Source organism: Austrofundulus limnaeus, unplaced genomic scaffold, assembly GCF_001266775.1.
Source record: "Austrofundulus limnaeus strain Quisiro unplaced genomic scaffold, Austrofundulus_limnaeus-1.0 Scaffold424, whole genome shotgun sequence".
Lineage (NCBI taxonomy): Eukaryota > Metazoa > Chordata > Actinopteri > Cyprinodontiformes > Rivulidae > Austrofundulus > Austrofundulus limnaeus.
In genome coordinates this window covers 310,703-311,746 of record NW_013952826.1, presented here as the reverse complement: position 1 = coordinate 311,746, position 1,044 = coordinate 310,703, and the positions used below count along the sequence as shown (strand labels likewise).

The 1,044-nt window shown below is 40.0% G+C and overlaps 1 protein-coding gene across 1 annotated transcript in view; it reads left to right on the top strand.

The window, feature by feature from the left end:
* zmym4.1 (zinc finger MYM-type containing 4, tandem duplicate 1) overlaps positions 1-1,044 on the top strand; it is a gene marked incomplete in the record, with an annotated part of 22,861 nt that overhangs the window by 1,756 nt on the left and 20,061 nt on the right. Inside the window, 1 exon segment of the mRNA XM_014024466.1 lies at positions 43-703. Within this exon segment, the coding sequence (XP_013879920.1) occupies positions 43-703 (661 nt within the window).

Sequence of the window (1,044 nt, the reverse complement as noted above, 5' to 3'; positions counted from 1 at the left end):
GTGAAAGAGGATGATGCTTCAAAGCAGGAAGTGAAAGAGGATGATGCTTCAAAGCAGGAAGTGAAAGAGGATGATGCTTCAAAACAGGAAGTGAAAGAGGATGATGCTTCAAAACAGGAAGTGAAAGAGGATGATGCTTCAAAACAGGAAGTGAAAGAGGATGATGCTACAAATCAGGAAGTGAAAGAGGATGATGCTACAAATCAGGAAGTGAAAGAGGATGATGCTACAAATCAGGAAGTGAAAGAGGATGATGCTTCAAAGCAGGAAGTGAAAGAGGATGATGCTACAAAGCAGGAAGTGAAAGAGGATGATGATGCTACAAAGCAGGAAGTGAAAGAGGATGATGATGCTTCAAAGCAGGAAGTGAAAGATGATGATGCTTCAAAGCAGGAAGTGAAGGAGGATGATGATGCTTCAGAACAGGAAGTGAAGGAGGATGAAGACGCTTCAGAACAGGACAAACGTTCAGAGCAAAGAGCTGAGGTGAACCAGGACTCTGCTCCTGATCACAAAGAGGAAGAAAAACAGATGGAGGAGGAGGAGGGAGAGAAAAAGAAGTCCTCCTCTCTGAAGCCGACTGTCTCTACGGAGAACGACCTGGACGAGATGATGGACATCGGGACGGTGGATCAGATGGAGCAGGAGGCTCAGATGATGGAAGGAGAGCAGAGCGACCGATCGCCCTCTGAATTACAGACAGGTGAACGTTTGAAGTCAGAGGGCTGGTGGTAGGGCTGCAACTAACCATTATTTTACTAATCCATTGATCTGCCAAATCATTAAAACACATAATTACATAAATACAAGTAGTTATAAATCAATTTAATTCCTGTATAAATTAGGGATGTAAGTTATGGGTTAATATGAAGTTGATTTATCTTATAGATTGACTAACGATTAATTAATAAGCAGCCATTTTCTTAAAAAACAGAGTTTTCTTTTGAATCAAGAGGGTTTTTTCATAAAATGAAGGATTTTTAAAAAATGATAAGCTAAATTAATAAAAAGAAGCACATAAATATTTTCACAGTTGATTTTGCC